Source organism: Saimiri boliviensis, chromosome 14 (assembly GCF_048565385.1).
Source record: "Saimiri boliviensis isolate mSaiBol1 chromosome 14, mSaiBol1.pri, whole genome shotgun sequence".
Classification (NCBI taxonomy): Eukaryota; Metazoa; Chordata; class Mammalia; order Primates; family Cebidae; genus Saimiri; species Saimiri boliviensis.
Genome location: NC_133462.1, coordinates 7,502,746 through 7,521,441, shown reverse-complemented (window position 1 = coordinate 7,521,441; position 18,696 = coordinate 7,502,746). Strand labels below are relative to the sequence as shown.

Here is an 18,696-nt window from a genome sequence, read left to right as displayed (position 1 = left end):
ATTATACACCTGGAGCTCCCAGTGGCCATATCATCGCCACTCCAAAGACCCACCTGAAAAAGAAGTCAATAGCCAGGCATGGTGGCTCACACCTGTAATCCCAGCACTCTGGGAGGTGCAGGTGGGTGGATCACACGAAGTCAGGAGTTCTAGACTAGCCTGGCCAACGTGGTAAAACCCTGTCTCTACCAAAAATACAAAACATTAGCCAGGTGTGGCGGTGAGCACCTGTAATCCCAGCTAATAGGGAGGCTGAGGCAGGAGAATTGCTTGAAGCCGGGAGGTGGTGATTGCAGTGAGCCGAGATGGCACCACTGCTCTCCAGCCTGGGCAAGAGGGAGACTGCATCTCAAAAAAAAAGGACAGCAGAAGTGAAAGAGTCCCTTGAACACCTGGATATAACCATGCCTGAAATCCCTCTGTGTTCACAGGCTTTCCATGGATGGAGGTCTTTCAATTCTGTTTATAGCTCTAGGTTGCATTTTGTGTTCTGTACTCACAGTGATCCTAACACCATTTTTATAAACCAACGCTCAAGAGAGATCCTTAAGTTGCCCAGTCATTGAAAGAAACACGAATTTGTCCGCTCGCAGAGCCAGCATGCTGCAATCCAGCTTCCCGGTCTCAGAGAGGACAGGAGGCCCAGGTGGAGTGAGGCCCACGGAGTGTGTTTATTCTGGCGTTGATAGCAGCAGCAGTGGGGGGACCGGCCAGACGCGGGGTGTGGCGAACAGAAGGGGTGGACACAGGTGTGTGTGTCTGGAAGGACAGAGCGGATGGCCCATTGACATTCACGGCGAGAACAGGCGTCAGGACACCAAGTCTTGGACACACAGCAAAGAGACAGACAGACAGAGGGTTGTGGGGGCAGGGGTCCCCCAGACATGCATGGCCCCTCGACTCGAGGGGGAGCCCCAGGGAAGAAAAGACAGATACAGCGGAGGCTGAATGCCCCCCACCCTGAAACAAGGGGCTGGGCCGGCCTCCTCCCATCCTCTCGCTTCCAGGGATGGGAAGCCCAGGGCCGGGGCTGCCCTGCACCAGCAGCTCGGACGTTATGGCTTCAAGGAGATGAATTCACGGTCCGGGCAGGAAAAGATGGGGTCCCGAGGGAGCCTGGTCCGATCCCAGGCCTAGGCCAGACCTGCACGGTGAGGCAGGAGAGGACGGGTCAGCAACGGCAGAGAAGTGCGCCATGACCCCCTGCAGCCCCATCACCACCCACGGACCCAGGAGTCCCAGGCCCAGCCCCTCCTCCCTCAGATCCAGGAGTCCAGGCCCCCAGCCCCTCCTCCCTCAGACCCGGGACTCCAGGCCCCCAGCCCCTCCTCCCTCAGACCCGGGACTCCAGGCCCCCAGCCCCTCCTCCCTCAGACCCGGGAGTCCAGACCCCCAGCCCCTCCTCCCTCAGACCCAGGAGTCCCAGGCCCCCAGCCCCTCCTCCCTCAGACCCAGGAGTCCCAGGCCCAGCCCCTCCTCCCTCAGACCCAGGAGTCCAGACCCCAGCCCCTCCTCCCTCAGACCCGGGAGTCCAGGCCCCAGCCCCTCCTCCCTCAGACCCGGGAGTCCAGGCCCCAGCCCCTCCTCCCTCAGACCCGGGAGTCCAGGCCCCAGCCCCTCCTCCCTCAGACCCGGGAGTCCAGGCCCCAGCCCCTCCTCCCTCAGACCCGGGAGTCCAGGCCCCAGCCCCTCCTCCCTCAGACCCAGGAGTCCCAGGCCCAGCCCCTCCTCCCTCAGACCCAGGAGTCCCAGGCCCAGCCCCTCCTCCCTCAGATCCAGGAGTCCAGACCCCCAGCCCCTCCTCCCTCAGATCCGGGAGTCCAGACCCCCAGCCCCTCCTCCCTCAGACCCAGGAGTCCCAGGCCCAGCCCCTCCTCCCTCAGACCCGGGACTCCAGACCCCCAGCCCCTCCTCCCTCAGACCCAGGAGTCCCAGGCCCAGCCCCTCCTCCCTCAGACCCGGGACTCCAGGCCCCCAGCCCCTCCTCCCTCAGACCCAGGGGTCCAGGCCCCCAGCCTTCCTCCCTCAGACCCAGGGGTCCCTACCTTCAGCCCCACCCCTGTGGCCAGACTCCTTACCCCTCACTCTGAGTTCTCTTTCTCTGATAGTCCTTTGCTGCCTTTTGTAAAGCTGGTCAAAGTCTTTTCCTAAAGGAGAAAGTCCAGAAGGTTCGGGAGTGAGGGACAGAGTTGAAACTGATGCTAATCATCAGCAGGATAAGATGTCAATCCTGGTTCATTACTTCGGATGTGCTTTCTCACTTGGCCCTGAAGTGACGGGCAGTTGGTATTACAATTCCATTCTACAGATGGGTAAATGGAGGCACAGAAAGAGGAGACTGCAAATGGGGGGAGAGATGTGGCTGCCGGAGGGAGTGGGGCAGGTCCTGCATGGCTCAAAAGGGCTGAGACTCTGTCCTGGAGGCAGTGGGGAGCCACAGGAGGGCTGTGAGCAAGGGCAGGGAGGGGGAGCTCTGGGTGCAGAAGGACCTTCTGGGGCCACAGGGACCACGAGGGGCTGAAATTCATGGGCAGTCAGGACTCTGCCTGGACTCTGTGCCTCCAGCATCGCCCAGCATGGGCAGTGGCTCACCAGAAACTTCTGGGAAGGGTTGTGGGATGAATGAGTGAATGACCGAAGGAGGGAGTAGCGCCATCCTGTCCACTTTTGTAGAGTCCCGGTCTTTTCCAATCTCAAATCTGAGCTCTGTGCCCAGCTGTTGAGTCCCTCATCATCACTGGAAAGAAGCCCACAAGCAGGGCCAGACGAAATCTGGTGATGTGCTTCAAGTTTCACCCAGCACTACATGTAAATGTGTGCCACAGATGCAGCAATCAAGATAAAGAATATTTAATGCAATACTGGCGGGGTGCGGTGGTTCACGCCTGTAATCCCCACACTTTGGGAGGCTGAGGTGGGTGGATCACTTGAGGTCAGGAGTTCTAGACCAGCCTGGCCAACATAGTGAAACCTCATTCTACTTAAAAAAGAAAAAAAGATGCAGGGTGTGGTGGCACATACCTGTATTCCCACCTACTTGGGAGGCTGAGCAGGAGAATCGTTTGAACCCAGGAGGGGAAGGTTGCAGTGAGCCAAGATTGTGACATTGCACTCCAGCTTGGGTGACAGAGTGAGACTGCCTCAATCAATCAATCAATCAATATAAATTTTAAAAAAATACTTAATGCAGTATTTTTAAAAAGTCAGAATTAATGCAAAAAAATCCATGATGAACAAAATATCAATTTTTTTTTTAAAAGGTCAGTCTCGGCCGGGCGCGGTGGCTCAAGCCTGTAATCCCAGCACTTTGGGAGGCTGAGGCGGGTGGATCACGAGGTCGACAGATTGAGACCATCCTGGTCAACATGGTGAAACCCCGTCTCTACTAAAAATACAAAAATTAGCTGGGCATGGTGGCATGTGCCTGTAATCCCAGCTACTCAGGAGGCTGAGGCAGGAGAATTGCCTGAACCCAGGAGGCGGAGGTTGCGGTGAGCCGAGATCGCGCCATTGCACTCCAGCCTGGGTAACAAGAGCGAAACTCCGTCTCAAAAAAAAAAAAAAAAAAAAAAAAGGTCAGTCTCATGCCGTATCAGACTGCTATTCCTAAGGAAAAGTATGTGCCCTTATATACTTGCTTTTTTTTTTTTTTTTTTAAGGAGTGGGGTTCTTGCTTCATTGCCCAGGCTAGAATGTGGTGGTGAGATCATAGCTCATCGCAGTATCAAACTCCTGGGCTCAAGGGATCCTCCCACCTCAGCCTCCTGAGTAGCTGGGACTACAGGTGTGCATGATCATGCCTACTAATTCCTAAATTATTTTTGTAGAGACAGCCCCCCCACCATATTGCCCAGGCTAGGTTCAAACTCCCAGGCTCAAGTAATCCACCTGCCTTGGCCTCCCAAGGCTTGTGCTGGGATTACAGGCATGAGCCACTGCACCCGCCCAAGCTGCTATATATTTTTTCTAAATTTATTTTTCCCCAAATGCTAAACTAGTTGAAAAACACTGAAAAATGAAGAGTGTGTTGAAATTCACAACACTATTTTACATTTAAATCTTTCACATATACCCTAGACAGAATTTGAATAATTTTACTTTCTTGGCTTTTTTTTGCTTTTTATTTTTTTCTACTTATTTATTTTTAATGTTTATAGCGACGCGATCTCTGTTTCTTGGCTTTTAGTGGAGGCAAATCTATCAATAACATTTTCTACATCCACCTCCTTGCTCTTGTTTTTTCTTGAGAGAATGGCCATGTTTGATTATTTCTCCTGACTAAGCGATGATCTTAAATGACTTTTTCTTTTCTCTTCTTTTTTTGAGAGAGTCTCTCGCTGTCACCCAGGCTGGGGTGCGGTGGCACAATGGTGGCTCACTGCAACCTCTGCCTCCCAGCTTCAAGTGATTCTCCTGCCTCAGCCTCCTGAGTAATTTGGATTACAGGTGCCCACAGTCACACACAGCTGATTTTTGTATTTTTAGTAGAGATGGGGTTTCTCTTTTTTTTTTTTTTTTTTGAGATGGAGTTTCGCTCTTGTTACCCAGGCTGGAGTGCAATGGCACGATCTCGGCTCACCGCAACCTCCACCTCCTGGGTTCAGGCAATTCTCCTGCCTCAGCCTCCCGAGTAGCTGGGATTACAGGCACGCGCCACCATGCCCAGCTAACTTTTTGTATTTTTAGTAGAGACGGGGTTTCACCTTGTTGACCAGGATGGTCTCGATCTCTTGACCTCGTGATCCACCCGCCTTGGCCTCCCAAAGTGCTGGGATTACAGGCTTGAGCCACCGCGCCCGGCTGAGATGGGGTTTCTCTACATTTTGGCCAAGCTGGTCTCGAACTCCTGAGCTCAAATGACCCTCCCACTTCAGCCTCCCAAAAGTGCTGGGATTACAGGTGTGAGTCACCTCACTCCACCCCATTAAAAAAAAAAAATGTCGGCAGGGCGCAGTGGCTCAAGCCTGTAATCCCAGCACTTTGGGAGTCCGAGGCGGGTGAATCACGAGGTCGAGAGATTGAGACCATCCTGGTCAACATGGTGAAACCCCGTCTCTACCAAAAAATACAAAAAATTAGCTGGGCGTGGTGGCGTGTGCCTGTAATCCCAGCTACTCAGGAGGCTGAGGCAGGAGAATTGCCTGAACCCGGGAGGCAGAGGTTGCGGTGAGCCTAGATCGCGCCCCGAGATCGCGCCATTGCACTCCAGCCTGGGTAACAAGAGCGAAACTCCACCTCAAAAAAAAAAAAAAAAAAAAAAAGAAAAAGTCGCTGCCTGCCCAGTATGCCACAATCAAGTAATTGTCACAGCCTGCTCTTAACACGACCCAACACAAACAAATAAACCGCCACACCCCCACCTGGATCTTTTCACCCAGTTCCTCCTATTTTCAACTTAGTCTCATGGGTAACAACAGCGACCATTTGCAGAACGTTTAACTCGGCACGTCTGACCTCTATCCTAACAGAAGATGCTATCAACAGTCCCATTTCCCAGTGGGTAAACTGAGGCACAGAGGATTTGGGAAACTGGCTGTAAGCTGCACAGCTAAAGTTGGCACAGCAGGGACTGGAACCTAAGATGCCTGACTCCATGGCTCATAAAGACGCAAGGTGGGCTGGGCGAAGTGGCTGAGATCTGCAATCCCAGCACTTGGGGAGGCTGAGGTGGCTGAGGTCTGGAGTTCAAGACCAGCCTGACCAAGATGGAGAAACCCCATCTCTACTAAAAAGCTACCCAAAAAAAAAAAAAAAAAAAAAAAAAGTAGCTGGCGTGGTGGCACACACCTGTAATCCCAGCTACTCGGGAGGCTGAGGCAGGAGAATTGCCTGAACCTGTGAGGCGGAGTTTGCGGTGAGCTGAGATAAGCCCATTGCACTCCAGCCTGGGTAACAAAGGCTAGACTCTGACACACACACACACACACACACACACACACACACACACACACAGCTGGCCGCGGTGGCTCACACCTGTAATCCCAGCATTTTGGAGGCCGAGGTGGCCAAAGTCGGGAGTTCAAGACCAGCCTGGACAACAGGGTGAAACCCCGTCCCTACTAAAAATACAAAAATTAGCTGGGGGTGGCAGCACATGCCTGTAATCCCAGCTACTCAGGAGGCTGAGGCAGCAGAATTGCTGCAACCTGGGAGGCGGAGGTTGCGGTGAGTCAAGATCGCGACACTGCACTCCAGCCTGGGCGACAGAGCGAGACTCCGACTCAAAAATAAATAAATACATAAAATAATAATAATAAAAAGACGTTCGCGTTGGTTGCATGAATGGAGGGGCCGAGACTGCTGGGGTGCTGGACGGGTGCGGTGCGGGACCCCACTCACCTCCACTAGCTGATGCCAGTGCTCCACGGGCTTGCGGGGGTTGGCCAGCATCTCCGCCCAGTGCTCGCGGCCGTGCGGGTCGGCGGCGTCGGGGCCCACGCGGCACACGCCGATCACCTCGTTGTGCCCGATGCTGCGGGTTGCGGTCGGTGAGGCCCGGGGGAGGGCGGTGGAAGAGCCTGTCCCCACCCGGCCTTCCCGCCACGCCCCCCACCCCCGCTGCGCCCCTCACCAGTCATAGTCCACCACGGCGATGCTGAGCCCCACGTTCTCCACGCTCTCAGGGGCCACGTCGAACACCAGCGCCTCGTTATACGTGGGGTTCAGCGTGTTCTTCTTGATGGAGGTTTTCCGCTTCTTCAGACGCCGCCCCTCGCTGATCAGAGAGGCCTTCACGTAGGGGTCTGGGAGCAGCGACAAAGTAAGGAACACAGACTCCCTTCCTCAGACCCGGGAGTCCAGGCCCCCAGCCCCTCCTCCCTCAGACCCGGGAGTCCAGGCCCCCAGCCCCTCCTCCCTCAGACCCGGGAGTCCAGGCCCCCAGCCCCTCCTCCCTCAGACCCAGGACCCTCACCTGAGAAGCCCGTGAGGTCCATCGCTTTGAGGTTAGAGGCTTTGATGATGGTGACGGTGAGGCGCCCGGCCGTGGGGAGGTAGCAGAGCGAGAAGTTGAGCTCCCCAAGATCTGCCTTTTCCTGCAGTTGGGGACAAGGTCAGTGATCTCTTGCCTCAGCCCCTCTTCAGCTCTTCCTAATTTTCTCTCTGGAGCCTCCCGCTCTCCACCCTGACATCCAGCGCTCAGGTTTCCCAACCACTTAACAATCTGACTCTGGGCCAAGGCCCAGTAATTCCCTGGCCACAGCCGCCCATGACCGTCAAAGTCTATTTGTTCTGCAGGGAAGATTGGAAGAGACATGAGTGAGGGGAGAGAGAAAGAGAAGGGGAGAGAGAGAGAGAGAGAAAGAGAGAGAGAAATAGACTGAGACAGGAGCCAAAACACTGAGATACAGATGGAGAAACAGACCCACAGACAAAGTTCTAAAGTAAGAGAGACAGAGGCCCAGAGACAGACAGAGACAGAGACTCAGAGAGAGACAGAAGCCCAGAGAGAGGGAGACAGAGACCCAGACAGGGAGGGGGACAGAGACCCAGAGAGAGAAAGGGACATAGACGGTGGGTTAGCGGTGTATGAAGATCCAGAGGTGACGGTGACCTAGAATGAGAGTGGAGGGGCAAAGACCAGAGAGAGAGCAACGTAGGCTTCCTGCACAGCATGGATACGGACAGAAGGCTCTGGTGCGGGGCTGCCGCGAGTGGTGACTGGGAGGGGGAGCTGGTGGGACACACAGGGGCCCCGGGAACGGGACCTTGGAACTGAGGCACTTCATTCAATCCCAGAGGCTGGGCTTGGAGGGGCGAAGCGGGCAGGCCGGGGAGAGCCCTGTGAAGAAGCCTGCAGGAAGAGCTAGAGACCCAGCTCGACTGGACAGATGGGGAAACTGAGGCTCCAAGGAGGAAAGGACCTTGAGGAGGGCCATGAGGTGGTCAGAGCGAGTCGCTTCCTCACGGAAAGGCCTCCCTGAAGCACATGCACAGCCACCCCAGCTGGGCAGGGCCCTGGAATCAGAATTGGAGCAGGGGCGCTGTAGGGATCTGAGATCTGGGGGCAGAAGAGCTCAGGACGCTCACCACGGGGACCGAAGAGTGGGACTGGGGAGGTGCTGGAGGTATGGGGAGAATGAGGTGCCGCAGGGAAGGGGCGTGAAGGAATGAGGAGGCGGCCACCGGGCCCGATAATCTGGGCGCTGGGAGAACGGGGGAGTGTCAGGATACTGGGGCCCCCAGGACGGCTGTGGTCTGGGGGATTGGGCTACCAGGGTTCAGGCAGGGACCACGGAAAAACAGAAGGTTAGAAGATGAAAGAGTTCCAATGTCAGGGGTTTGGAAAATTCAGAAGTTCAGAAATTATTGAGGGATTGGGGTTTCTAGAAGTCCGGACATTGGAAAGTCAGCAAGTTGGAAGGTCAGACGTCTGGGATGAGAGGGCGGAAGGCAGCGGGGGTTGAGGCAGGAAGGCGCTGATGGCCACGGGGGTGAGAGTTTGGAAAACCGGATCCAGGCCTGACAATCATATTTGGTGACCTCAAGGAGAGGAAGGGTGTCCATTGTATCATTCTCTGTTCTTGCCTGTAAGTTTCCAATCTTCCCCCGTGCGATACATTTTAACAGAGAAATGCAGGGAGAAGTGAGGTAGCTATGAAGTCTGGGGGCAGGGGGCTTGCCACCCGGGGGGTCTTGGGGTCCTGGGAAGGGGAAGGTCAGGGGAGGGGGCCACTGACCGAGCCGCCCTCCATGATGTCCCTCCAGAGTGGGCGGTCAGGGGGCTGCTCAGCCAGCTCCAGGAGGTTGTCCAGCACCACCTGGCCGATGAGGTCATGCCGCGAGAAGCGGTCAAAGTCATAGACGCTGAAGTGCAGTTTGCGCTGGGCCAGCTCAGCCAGGGGCACCGAGAATTGAAACGTCTCATTGAAGACAGGGTTCAGGGTCTTCCTGTGCACCTGGTGGGGGTGGGCCACGGAAGACAGACACCGTGTCTACAATCCCCTCCTCCAAGGGACCCGGGAGTCCAGGCCCCCCGCCCCACCTCCACGGTACCCAGGAATCCAGGCCCCCAGCCCTTCCTCCATGTGACCCGGGAGTCCAGGCCCCCAGCCCTCCTCCAAGGGACCCGGGAGTCCAGGCCCCCAACCCCTCCTCCCTCAGACCTGGGAGTCCAGACCCCCAGCCCCTCCTCCCTCAGACCTGGGAGTCCAGACCCCCAGCCCCTCCTCCCTCAGACCCAGGAGTCCAGGCCCCCAGCCCTCCTCCACGGTACCCGGGAATCCAGGCCCCCAGCCCCTCCTCCCTCAGACCTGGAGTCCAGGCCCCCCAGCCCCTCCTCCCTTAGACCTGGAGTCCAGGCCCCCAGACCCTCCTCCCTCAGACCTGGAGTCCAGGCCCCCCAGCCCCTCCTCCCTTAGACCTGGAGTCCAGGCCCCCAGCCCCTCCTCCCTCAGACCTGGAGTCCAGGCCCCCAGCCCCTCCTCCCTCAGACCCAGGAGTCCAGGCCCCCAGCCCCTCCTCCCTCAGACCTGGAGTCCAGGCCCCCAGCCCCTCCTCCCTCAGACACAGGAGTCCAGGCCCCCAGCCCCTCCTCCCTCAGACCTGGGAGTCCAGGCCCCCAGCCCCTCCTCCCTCAGACCTGGAGTCCAGGCCCCCCAGCCCCTCCTCCCTTAGACCTGGAGTCCAGGCCCCCAGCCCCTCCTCCCTCAGACCTGGAGTCCAGGCCCCCCAGCCCCTCCTCCCTTAGACCTGGAGTCCAGGCCCCCAGCCCCTCCTCCCTCAGACCTGGAGTCCAGGCCCCCAGCCCCTCCTCCCTCAGACACAGGAGTCCAGGCCCCCAGCCCCTCCTCCCTCAGACCTGGGAGTCCAGGCCCCCAGCCCCTCCTCCCTCAGACCTGGGAGTCCAGACCGCCAGCCCCTCCTCCCTCAGACCTGGAGTCCAGGCCCCCAGCCCCTCTCTGTGAGACCCCAGTATCCAGCCCACCGCTGCTCCGGACCTTGGTCTGAAACTTTTTCTTTCGGTCGGGCAGCAGGTAGATCTTGACGTAGGGGTCTGAGAAGCCATTGGAGTCCTTGGCGGGGAGGTCCAGGGCCTGCAGGATCCTCACCACCAGCTGGTCCGAGCCATAGAGGTACCGCAGGGCAAAGCTGATTCGGCCACACGGTGCCCCTGAGCCTGCCTCTCCAGAGCCCGGGGCCCCGCCGCCCCGCCGGCCACCAGGGCCAGTCCCCTGGTATAGCTCTGGCTTGATCTGCCCGATGAGTTTGGCTTTTTCCTCGCCACCTGGCAGGGGTAAGGGCAGGGCGGGTGGCCGCTCCTCACTGCTGGGGTCCGGCTGGGAGGTCAGAGTCTGCTGGGTGAGGGGTCGGGGCAGGGCTGGGTACCTGTAGGGGGTGAGGGGAGACCAAGATGAGGTCAGTGGCTTTGATCCTTGACTGCGTACAACGATCTGGAGACTCCTGCCTTCCTTTCCCTCCACCCCCAGCCAGGTGGCCACAAGTCCCCTCCTTTGCTCACTTTGTGAGCTTGAGCAGGCCACTGTGCTCTCTGAGCCGGTGTCCCCCTTGGTATCTGGAGGCACTCCCTTCCCTCCCCCCCTCCCTTCCTTTTCCTTTCTTTCTGAGACAGAGTTTTGCTCTTGTCGCCCAGGCTGGAGTGGAATGGGATTATCTCAGCTCACTGCAACCTCCACCTCCCGGGTTCAAGCGATTCTCCTACCTTAGCCTCCCAAGTAGCCGGGATTAGAGGCACATGCCACCACACCCGGCTAGTTTTTATCTTTTTAGTAGTGACAGGTTTTACCGTGTTGGTCAGGCTGCTCTCGAACTCCTGACCTCAGGTGATCCGCCTTGCCTCGGCCTCCCAAAGTGCTGGGATTAGAGATGTGAGCCACTGCGCCCGGCCTCATTCTCCCCGTATCAAAGCTAGTTCCAGCCCAGGCCTGTGCAGGCACCAGCTTCCAGTAACCTCCTCTGGATCTCAAGCTGGTGTCCCAGGATGCTTCTCCATGGACCCCAAAGGCCCCACATAACACAGACCTTCTTTGAACCCTCTTTGCCCTTCTCTGAATCTCCCTGGCCATCTCTCCTCCACAGCCCCACTGTCCCAGTCACAGCTCAGGCCTTGTCCTCTCTTGCCTGGACTCTCAGTCTCCACTGTGTCCCTCCAGTCCACCCTTATATGGCCCCAGAGGGTTCCTTCTACACCCAGAGCTGACCCTGCTCCTCGGCTGCTCACAGCCCCCCACCCCCCCATGGCTCCTCAGTACCCTCAGGACAAAGTCCCAGATCCTCAGCCTGGCACTTAAAGCCCCATGTGGTCTGGCGTCTGTAGCCACATCTCTGAGGTTTTCTTTTCTTTTTCTTTCTTTCTTTTTTTTTTTTTCTTTTTTGAGATGGAGTCTTGCTCTGCCGCCTAGGCTGGAGTACAGTGGTGTATCTTGGCTCCAGGGTTCAAGTGATTCTCCTGTCTCAGCCTCCTGAGTAGCTGGGACTACAGGCACGCACTACCATGCCTGGCTTTCTTTTCTTTCTTTCGTGTGCGTGTGTGTGTGTGTGTGTGTGTGTGTGTGTGTGTGTGTATTTTTAGTAGAGATGAGGTTTCACCATATTGGCCAGGCTGGTCTCGAACTCCTGACCTCAAGGGATCCGGCCACCTCAGCCTCCCAAAGTGCGGGTATTACAGATGTGAGCCACCGCACCCAGCCTGAAGTTGTTTTTTTTTTTTTTTTTTTTTCAAACTTATTCTCATGCCTTGGTGACTAAGGGCTGTTCCCACAATGCACTACAATCTTGTTCTCCTCTCGTCTTTGCCTGGGGCACTCCCTTCGCCTGGAATGCCCAAGTCACAGCCCTGCCTCCTTGCCTGGCCAACTCTCTCAGCCTGCGGGTCTCAGCTGAGACACCTCCACCTCCAGGATCCAGGAGTTAATACCCCAATTCTCCTCCAAATCCTGAACTTCTAAGAGCCATAGATGGGAAAGAGACACAGAGGAGGAGCAGAAGTTCAGAGTGGACCCCCAGCCCAGTATCCTCTCTCACCTGGTGGTGGGTGCCAGGCTTGTGACCTGCTGATGTGACTGGGCGCTGGGCAAGCCCCCACCACTGGGGGGCAGCAGGAGCAACCCAGAGCCTGCTCCTGCCTCAGAGGGCAGCTCAGGGGATGTCTGGCTCGGTTTGACCCCAGCGGCCACTGCGGCTGCTGCAGCCTCTGGATACGAGTCCATGTCCAAGTAGGAGGGTTCAGGGGTGTCAGAACCCCCCAGGCTGCCTGGCTCCAGCAGCTCGGCAAAGGGTGGATGGTGGGTGGCATGGGCATGGTGGTGTGGGCCGCCCAGCAGAGGATGACCACCCAGGCCAGTCCCCAGGTGGTGCCCACCGCCGCCTACCAGGCCCGCCAGGCCAACACCAGGGCCTAGGTCTTTGCGCAGGGGGCCACCGCCCACTGCCGAGCCTCCCTTGTCCCGCCAGGGCACCCAGCACAACTTCCAGGACACGAAGAGAGAGACACCCAGAAGGACAATGCCACAGAATGTCACGATGACTGACAGCAGGCTCACGGAGATGTCTAGAAAGAATGAGGACAGAGGTAGGGGTCAGGGTGGGGCCACAGTCCATCCTCCCTCTGCTGTCCCCAAAGAGTTAAATTCACCCTTTGTATTTGCCTTGCAATTATCCGTGCGATTGCCAGAACCAGGCACTTTACATGTATCATTTAATTTATGCTCTACGACGCTACACGGTAAGTATTGCATTTTCTTTTTCTGAGATGGAGTTTTGCTCTTGTTGCCGAGGCTGGAATGGAATGGTGCAATTTCAGCTCCCACACGCTCCGCCTCCCGAGTTCAAGTGATTCTCCTGCCTCAGCCTCCTGAGTAGCTGGGATTACAGGCGTGTGCCACCACGCTTGGCTAATTTTTGTATTTTTAGTATGTATGGGGTTTTGCTACGTTGGCCAGGCTGGTCTCAAACTCCTGGCCTCAGGTGATCCATCCACCTCGGCTTCCCGAATTTCTGGGGTTACAGGCGTACACCATTATGCCCGGCCAGAGTGTTCCTTTTTATGTGACCAGCACTCACTGAGCATTCTGGGGGGCCTCTTAGAAGCCAGAGGCAAGGACTTCAGCGGCCTCCTGAATACAGGGCGAATTGAGAAAACAGGGTCATTGTGGAGAAAAATTAAACACTGCCAGTCTGATTCAGACGCTGTCCAACTCAAAGCGTGACTCCCACAAACCCTGACAGATTCCCCCTTCCTGTCTGCACAGACTGGGGAGCTCTCCGGGTGTGGAGAGGCAGTATAGGTGTGCAGTAGAAGATTCACCTCGCCCAGAGAAAGGTGATCAGCTCTTGGTAGGGGAACCTCTAAGGCCATGGAATGTCCTGCCTGATTAGAGTGTCTTTGTTTACCTGGGCCTTGGATCAAGCGTGATAGTCTATGCGAACACTGTGATGTATGCTGGAGGCCTCCAGCTCAGCCTCTACAGGAGCTGGAGACTAACGTCAGCCACACCAGCAATCAGCCACATATATGGGACAATATATAATAAACTATAACCATGAGTATAACAATTTCCAGCTGGGCATGGTGGCTCACGCCTAATCCCAGGACTCTTGGGAGGCCAACGCAGGTGGATGGATCATTTGAAGTCAGCAGTTCGAGGCCAGCCTGGCCAACATGGTGAAACCCCAGATCTACTAAAAACACAAAAAAATTAGCTGGGCATGGTGGCAGGTGACCGTATTCCCAGCTACTTGGGAGGCTGAGGTAGGAAAATCACTTGAACCTGGGAGGTGGAGGTTGCAGTGAGCAGAAATCGCGCCATTGCACTCCAGCCTGGGCAGCATGAGTGAAACACCACCTCAAAAAACAAATAAACAAACAAAAACAACAACAAGAAAACAGTTTCCTGAGTTCTGGGAGTCAATGATTCTAGCGAATCATTGAACCCGAGGGTGGTCTCGGGGACCCCCAAACTACAGTGCTGTACTGGACTATGCAAGACGAAATTCTAGGCAAGGGACTGCTGCTCTCTGGCCCTTATCTCTCATGGCTGTCACCTGGGCGTCCTGCGTGTGCAGCGCCAGGCCCCGCCCTGGTGCTCAGCAAGTGTGACTGTGGTTGTAATTGCTCAGCACATGCTTCTTCTGGTCAGCATTTCCTCATCTGGACAATGACACTCATAACGTTTCCTGGTTCCCAGCACCCTGCTGCTTTTTAGCGGTGTGACCTTGGACAGGTCACTTCACCTTTCTCAGCCTCAGTTTCCCCTGTGGGAAATGGGGATTCGATATCCCCACAAGGGGTCACTGTGAGTCATCACCGAGACGTGAGATGTTTAAGGACCTCGCAGGCTCAGTAAGTGAATCCCAACGTTGAATGAATGGCCACGCAGCCCCCCAGCGTTGCTCTAAGTGCTTCCCAGGCGTTACACCCTTGACGTCTTTCATCTGCCCTATGAAGCACCCCTTTTATTATCCCCATTTTCCGGACAAGGAGACTGAGGCTCAGAAGAAAAGTCACTCACCTATAGCCAGGCAGTTATTAATAAAGTGGGGGAGGTAGGATTTGATCCCAAACAAGTCAGACAGTCTCACTCAAGAGCCCGAGACGCACGCAAGATGCACAGAGATATCTGAAGGGGACGTTTGGTGGCAGTAGTCAGAGGGAGGCCCACAGGGCAAAAGTCAAAAAGTCAGGGGTCAAGTGGACCACACAGCCTTCTCCTTGGATCAGAAGTTTGGGAGAGGGGCAGCAGCAGGCAGGATGGGGGCAAGACTCTATGAGGGACTGGCCCCACCGGCAACAGAAAGCTGAGCAGGTCTGCTCGGAGTCTCCTGGCCATGCAGGCAGGGGGCTGGCCGAAACAGCCAGGGGTGCTGACCTGCATCTGGACCCCGGGGGTAGCCTCGGATTCGGTCATTGAACTCCTGGCACCTGTCGTTGGTGTCGGCATCCCGGACTCGTGCACAGAGGTCTGAGACCAGGATGAGTGCCCGCCGGCAGAGCTCGTCCTCATAGTCCCCTGACATGGTGGCCGTCCGGTCCTGTGCGTGGGAGGGGTGGGGCGCAGGGGCAGATGGGAAACAGAATGGGAGAGAAGGGTGGGCAGGTGTGGAGATAAGGGTGGAAGGCGACACCGAGCAGAGGAAGGATGGGCAAACGGGACGATGATGAGAGAGAGATGGATAAGGGGTGGAGATCTGAGGAAGGACGAGGGGACAGGTATTAGGGCGGGATGGGGAAGCAAAAGGAATGCGGAGCGGACGCACAAGAGGGCCGAAGTTAGGGATGGAGAGAGTAACAGGGACTGGATAAGCCAAGGGGACAGAGATCAGCGTCAATGGAGTAGAGGGCAGAACAGGGACAAATGAACAAGGAGGAAGAGACAGAGAAGGGCAGTGAGGGGACAAAGAATCAGGATGCACAAATAAAGGGACGGACAGACGAGGAAACAAAGATTAGGGCTGCACAGATGAAGGAAGGGGAGTTAGGGATGAGCAGACAAGGTGCCGGCCACTCCTCACTCATTCGTTCAGCCAGCATCCGTCCAGCACCGACTACACCCTGCATGCTGTGCTGGTTGCTGCGAATCCAGCAGAGAACAAGGTCCTGGAGTTCCCTGACCTCCCGGGGTCACAATCCAACGAGAGGAGACGTAGAGTAAGCAAGCAAACAAAAACACATACGCGAACGGGTCACTCTCAGACAGTGAGGAACGCTCCACGGGACACCGCTGGAGGATGTGTCACCGAGGACCTCAGAGGGGGGCGGTCAGGGAGGGCTCTCCCAGACCTGAAGGATGACATGGAGCCAGCCACAGGCAGGGGGCAGTGGTGCCGGGGTGGGGAAAGGCATTGTAGAGAAAAGCGTGTTAGACCGCAGGAACAGGATGAACGGGGGTTTAGGGTGGGAGGGAGCACTTGGAAGGTCCAGGGACAAAGAAGGAGGCCAGACGGGGGTAGACGTAGGGAGGACCAGGAGACAGGGCTGGATGCAGGTAGAGAGATAGGAGGCGGACCAGGTGTGGTGGTAGCTGGGGGTGGAGAGAAGGGGACCAAGTTGAGGGAGGGAGGGAGGCAGGGAGCGGAGACAGAGTTGATGAAAAGGCCAGCCTGGGGCTTGGAAGAGAGGGGAGGGAGAGGTGAACAGGCAGCAGAAGGAATGTCAAGGATTGAGACTTGGGATGGACAGTGACAAGGAAGGAGCTGAGATGTGATTAATTCACGGGGGCTCGAGAGACGAGTGGAAGAGGGACGGTGAAGAGGGGCAGGCAGGAGTGTGGGCAGAAATGTCTTTGAAAGAGGAACCGTCGAAGGGGAGGATGGATGGGTGCGGAAATAAAGGGCGGTAGATGATGTCTAGAGATCACAGACAGACAAAAGGAGAGAGAGGAGGGCTGGGCAGACAGACATGGGTTCAGAAGGGAAGGCTGGATGAGCACATAAATGAGAGGGGGCTAGGAGGGAGAGGTGGATGTGGGGAGAGGGGGAATTAGTGACACATGGCTCAGAGCCAGGCATCAAGACGGGTTGAAGGGGGATGCAGGGGAATTAGGAACAGACAGACCAGGGCTCACAGATGGACAGGTGTCGTGGGGGTGCTGCAGAAGGCCAGGACTCCAAGACAGGCATGGTCACACTCACCTGAGCTTATCTCTGCCGCGTCCCGGGTGGCAGCGGAGGCGGCGGCGGGCGGCAGCCCATGGGGGTTGTCGGGCGGACAAGGGACTGTGGACCCGTCCCCAGACGCTGGGTGATGAGAGGGGAAGTCTGATCCGGGGGCTGAGGCCGAGAGAAGAAGCTCAGCTTAAGAGTCACATCTTGCCCTCCTCGAGCCGGCTGCCCGACCCCAGGCGACCCACTGGGAGCCCGGCCACCCCCCCTCCCACCTCCGGGCCCCCAGCTCCCGTTAAGGGGTAAGAGACTACAATTCCCGGCAGGCCTCGCGCTCGCGCAGCTGCGGCTTCATAGACCCGACGCTGCAGGGGCTGCTGGGAGTTGAAGTCCTTAATGCCTCCCCGGGCTGCAGAGCGGATGGGAATTTTTTTTTTTTCTTTTTTTAAGGTTGAGGTGGGGTTAAGATGTTGGGGTCCCAAGACGCTGCAGGGGAGGGGAACGATGTCCGGGACTTCGAAAAGCCACGGAGCCCTAAGTCCTTCGGGGCCACGGGATGGGGAAACGATCCCCACGCGCTAGAGGTCGGTGGGCGAGGGGTGGGGTACACCTAGGTATTTCGGGACCCCCTTCCAAGGCCACGTGTCCATCTCCCGGGGTGGCCGGAGAGCGCTGCATCGCTCCCGCTCCCACTCCCCGGCCCGAGATCCACGCGCTCTGCACCTACCCCGCCCCCGCGCGCCGGGGCCGACCCCCGGGATCTAGCTGGGGCGGGGGCTGTGGCGGGGGGAGGGGAGGAGCTCTCTCACCCAGAGCCGCCGCTGCAGCCGCTGCCGCCGCCGCCGCCGCCGCCGCCGCCGCTGCAGCCCCGCGCGCCCGCCGCGCCGCGGTGCCGGCTCGGCTCCTCCTTGCCACTGTCGCAGGTCTACGGCTCCTCCCCCTGCACCCTCCCTCCTTTCCCCGCTGCAAACCCGCGGCCAGAAAGCCAAAATCACTTCGCCTCAGCAAGGAAGCAGGGAGATTTCCTTGGGACCAAGGCATCAGAGACCAAGTGCGTTTCCACGTTGGGGATCCAGAGATCTGGGATCCTGACACGCTGCTTCTCCACGGTCCGGGGCCAGGTTCTCCGCTCCTCTATCACAAAGGTAGAAGTCCAGGACCCTAGGCCCCTCTTCCCAGGAACCCAGGACTTCAGGCCCTCCCACCTGAGCCGCTCTGAAGGCCGGTGGTGGAAGGGGAAGCTGAAACTCAAAGGTACAGTGCCACAGCCAGGATACAGGTACTATCAGGGACCTGGGTTTGAATCCCACCTGGGCCACCTCCTGCCTGTGTGCACCTCTTGCTCTGAGCCCCCATTTCCTCATCAGTTAAATACACACCACAAACTTACTGCCTAAGGGATCCACCGTTTGAGAAACCAGTCAGTGTAGACAAAACATTGGTACCAATTAAGCGCTTAATGAATATTTCTCAAAAGCAGCAAGTAAGAGTTTCTGGTATATTAATAAGCAGTCAATCGCAATTGTCACTTCCTGTAAGTGGTGAAGTGCTAAGTGCTTTGAAAGCATTTTCTCATTTAAGTTTCCCTTGGGTGCAATTATGTCATTCCCATTTCACAGAGGACACAACTGAGGCCCGTGGAGGTTAAATCCCTTGGGTAAGGTCTAGAAGATCATGAGTGTCTAATCTTTTGGCTTCCCTGGGCCGCACTGGAAGAAAAGTTGTCTTGGGCTACACATTAAGATAGTTGTCTTGGGCTACACAGAAAATACAGTAACACTAACAATAGCCGATGAGCTAAAATAAAAGAACAATTACCAAAAAAGGCTTGTGATGTTTTAAGAAAGTTTACAAATTTGTGTGGGGCTGCATTCCAAGCCGTCTTGGGCTGCTTGGGAGCCTCAGACCATGGGTTGGACGAGCTTGTGCTAGATCTATGTAGCCTGGAGGATGGCTTGGAGGGCCCCTCAGTGCTGACCCTCAGTCAGTGACATTCAAATAAATATAACCTCTAAGTAAAAATCAGTCTGGGCTAACACCTGTAAATCTCAATACTTTGGGAGGCCAAGAAGGGAGGATCACTTGAAGTCCAGGAGTTTGAGACTATCCTGGACAACATAGTGAGACCCCATCTCTACA

The 18,696-nt window shown here is 56.6% G+C and overlaps 1 protein-coding gene across 8 annotated transcripts in view; it reads right to left on the bottom strand.

Moving 5' to 3' along the window:
• Positions 1 to 647: 647 nt before the first annotated feature.
• The window catches only part of SYT3 (synaptotagmin 3), a 31,051-nt gene continuing 13,002 nt past the window's right edge, over positions 648 to 18,696 (bottom strand). For 2 of the 8 annotated variants that reach the window (XM_074386035.1, XM_074386036.1), the window contains exons 2-11: positions 16,588 to 16,725; positions 14,826 to 14,988; positions 11,983 to 12,508; positions 9,939 to 10,326; positions 8,679 to 8,897; positions 6,914 to 7,034; positions 6,572 to 6,743; positions 6,340 to 6,472; positions 2,079 to 2,147; positions 648 to 1,144 (exon numbers count right to left, since the gene is read on the bottom strand). In XM_074386035.1, coding sequence (XP_074242136.1) covers positions 2,082 to 2,147; positions 6,340 to 6,472; positions 6,572 to 6,743; positions 6,914 to 7,034; positions 8,679 to 8,897; positions 9,939 to 10,326; positions 11,983 to 12,508; positions 14,826 to 14,973 — 1,773 coding nt within the window. In that variant the 5' untranslated portion in view covers positions 14,974 to 14,988; positions 16,588 to 16,725 and the 3' untranslated portion in view covers positions 648 to 1,144; positions 2,079 to 2,081. The other 6 variants (XM_039466375.2, XM_039466374.2, XM_074386034.1 and 3 more) reach the window with 6 other exon arrangements.